This window comes from Triticum urartu, chromosome 4A (assembly GCF_056163025.1).
Source record: "Triticum urartu cultivar PI428250 chromosome 4A, HENAU_Tu73, whole genome shotgun sequence".
NCBI lineage: Eukaryota > Viridiplantae > Streptophyta > Magnoliopsida > Poales > Poaceae > Triticum > Triticum urartu.
In genome coordinates this window covers 135,172,682-135,175,513 of record NC_141876.1, presented here as the reverse complement: position 1 = coordinate 135,175,513, position 2,832 = coordinate 135,172,682, and the positions used below count along the sequence as shown (strand labels likewise).

Here is a 2,832-nt window from a genome sequence, read left to right as displayed (position 1 = left end):
TGTATGACAGTTTCATCACCAGCAAGCTAAGTTGAACAGAAAGCAAACTAACATAATCAGAGTTCATCATTACAAAGCGATTGTGCATGGCAAGCAAACTAGGTTCAGCACACAAGCAAACTAATGATACATAAGCAAACAACAGAAAGAAAATTTGATGATAATTCTAAAAGAATGCTAGCATTGTTGGCTCCTGACCGGCACCATCTTCTTCTTGACGAGTCAGGCTCTCCCCATCCCCAGCTGCTCCTGGCGCGCTTCTTGGGGGGCTCCTCCTTCTCCAGCTTTGCACGGCGAAGGCCGTCCTGGGTGAGGGTGATGCGGTTCCATATCTCGTACGCTGTGTAGGTGTCCTTTGCCGCGTACTCGATGTGCCTCCTGGACAGAGGCAGGATGGCCCAGCGCTGGTGCTCGTCGTCGGTGATCTTCTTCTTCATGTTGTTGTAGTAGTCGTCGATGAGCACGCCGAAGACGTCTCCGAGGGAGTCCAACGGCTTGGTTGCCTCGGGCACCCTCCACTCCTTCTAGATGTCGACGAAGTTGGCGACCTCCAGTTTGACGCGCTCCAGCCTGGTTTTGTCACCGTCGATGGAGAAGCCTGCAAAGGTGTACCTGGGGTAGGCGAGGAAGTTGTCGAAGACGGTGCACCTTTCACTGTCACTCATTTGGAAGAGCAGCACCGGGTGATTCTTGCTGATGGAGAGCTGGCAGACGGTAGGTTTCTGTGTCGCTTCAGGGTCGTTGTCGTACTCGAGATCAATGCCGATGATCTTGTGGCGCTGGAGGCTGAGGTGGCGCTCGTACTGCGCGAGGGTGATTGCCATCTGCTTCCTGTCGTTGGTGTGGATGACATGCAACTTGGTGTTGCCATGCGCCTCCACGGCGTTGTCGCCCTTGTACTCGTCGGTGAACGTCATCGCCGGTGGCAGGGCTTGGTGCTTTTGGTGGGAGCGCAATGGATACTTGTGTTGTTTGTGGATGAGAAGGCCTTTGGCAGGGGTCTGAATTTAAGGGGAGGGCGCGGGGTGGGATGGCCTCGTCGGATGAACTGCACGATCGCGCTGATGATGCGGTTGTGCGGATCGTGGGTTGGTTTTTGCATCTGTGATCGTGGGCTTGTGGCGATGGAACTGCTCCGATCGGGTGGATGTATGCGAACGTGGGTTTTTTTTAAGGTGGGTTTGTTTTATTTTTTATCAGGACATTTTTTTAACCACCACCTTTTTCTATGCGAACGGGCATTTTGTCATGTTTTATAGATGTATACTGCGTGACAACGTAACTGCATTGATTACACTTACGCACTGCGTTGCGTACAAATCAGAACTGCAACATTGTATACATGTGTGTACTTCATCGTTTTTTGCGTGTCTTTGCTGGTTTTGTTGGTCCTGTGTTCGGGTAGTTCAGAGACGCATGTACGTTGTCAAATTTTGTGTGGCTGGGGCTGGTATCATTTGGGTGATCAGTTTTTATTCTTTGTATGCTTTTTAATGTCGTGGAGTGCACTGCATTTTGGTAAATCATCGGTGCACTGCATTGATCATGGTTATGTACTAGATGTGAACTTCATTCCTTACTCCATGTACAGTTCTCATTTTTGTTCCCGTGTTTTTACTCTTTTTGTAATCTTTTTTTTCGAATGTACGGGACTGCACTGCTTAGCAAATTACGACTGTACTGCATTGTTTATGATACGGTACTGCACGTTCGTGTACTTGCGCACTGTGTTTACTTTTTCTATGTTCGAGTTTTTCTTCATCCCGAAAAAGAAATGCATAATGGCGTACTACATCCCGTATAGAAATGCACTGCATTTTTCCAGCAGTGCGTACTGCATTTGTTTTTTTGCCTGTGCTTACTTCACTGTACGGGAGGTTTAAGGGGAGAGCGGAGGGGGGGGCACATTTTTTTGTGTGGCACTTAATTGAAGGTAGACTTTTTTTTCGGATGTGTTTTCTTAACATGCGTTTTGTTTTTGATTTTAACTTTTTTTACGAACTGTATGTATTTTATTTGTTGTTTTACCGTTTGAACTTCATGATTCTTCACAGATAACTGCATCATGTTTTTTTGTTGTTTTTTAGTAATATGTGCGTTTTGATGTAGACTGGCTTATTTTGTCTGGGCTGTTTTTGGGCCAGCCCGTTATTTGTGACCCTTTTTGCGACACGCGGGCCTCCTACGTATCGTTTCCAGGCTATTCCACCGCTCCGCTGTCAGTGAAAGAGACCGAGAACAATCCCCTCTCCTTTCTTGCAGTTTCTCCCGAGGCATCTCTCCCTCGGGCAAAACCGTCGTCGCGCGCAGCAACCGCCGTCGCCCGGAGAACCGCCGCCCTCAAGAGGTCCTTATTCCTACATTCGGCGTCGCTGTCCGCTTTGTGAGCCCTTGCCGCTGCGCTCCCGCAGCCCTTTCTTGTCTGTTCCCGTCGCCGCCCCCCTTCCCCCTTCCCGCCGCCGTCGCCGCACACTTTTCTTCGGTACGTTCCGCTTGGCTCGGTGTTGATTGTCCCCTCGCCTTGTTTTTGTGATTCTTGTAGTTGCTGTAGCTCTTTTTGGTTGTGTAATTTTTTGTAGGCAGTCGATTTTATCTCGTTTTGAAGTCGATAGTTGTGTGTAGCAATGCGGATCTAGGGTTTCATGAGATTTTCGCTGATTTTGTTGCTTATGTCTGTCACTTCGTCCTTTGTGTTGCAGGGAAACGCTATGTCTTCGCCGAGCAGGCCGGGAGAAGGAGTTCAGGGTATGTGGAGTGCTTATTTGTTAGGCTTCGTTTATTTTGTTTGGTGTTTATCTAGTTTCCTAATTCATCCTGCATATTGGGTTATGC

The 2,832-nt window shown here is 48.4% G+C and overlaps 1 protein-coding gene across 1 annotated transcript; it reads right to left on the bottom strand.

Moving 5' to 3' along the window:
• Nucleotides 1–524: 524 nt before the first annotated feature.
• Nucleotides 525–917, bottom strand: LOC147975122 (uncharacterized). The gene has a single exon (XM_087520282.1). The coding sequence runs from the start codon at nucleotides 915–917 to the stop codon at nucleotides 525–527; it is 393 nt and encodes a 130-aa protein (XP_087376408.1).
• Nucleotides 918–2,832: the final 1,915 nt, after the last annotated feature.

Bases quoted from the DNA above. Each gene is read 5' to 3' on its own strand.
- LOC147975122 (XM_087520282.1), bottom strand. From the start codon at position 917: ATGACGTTCACCGACGAGTACAAGGGCGACAACGCCGTGGAGGCGCAT.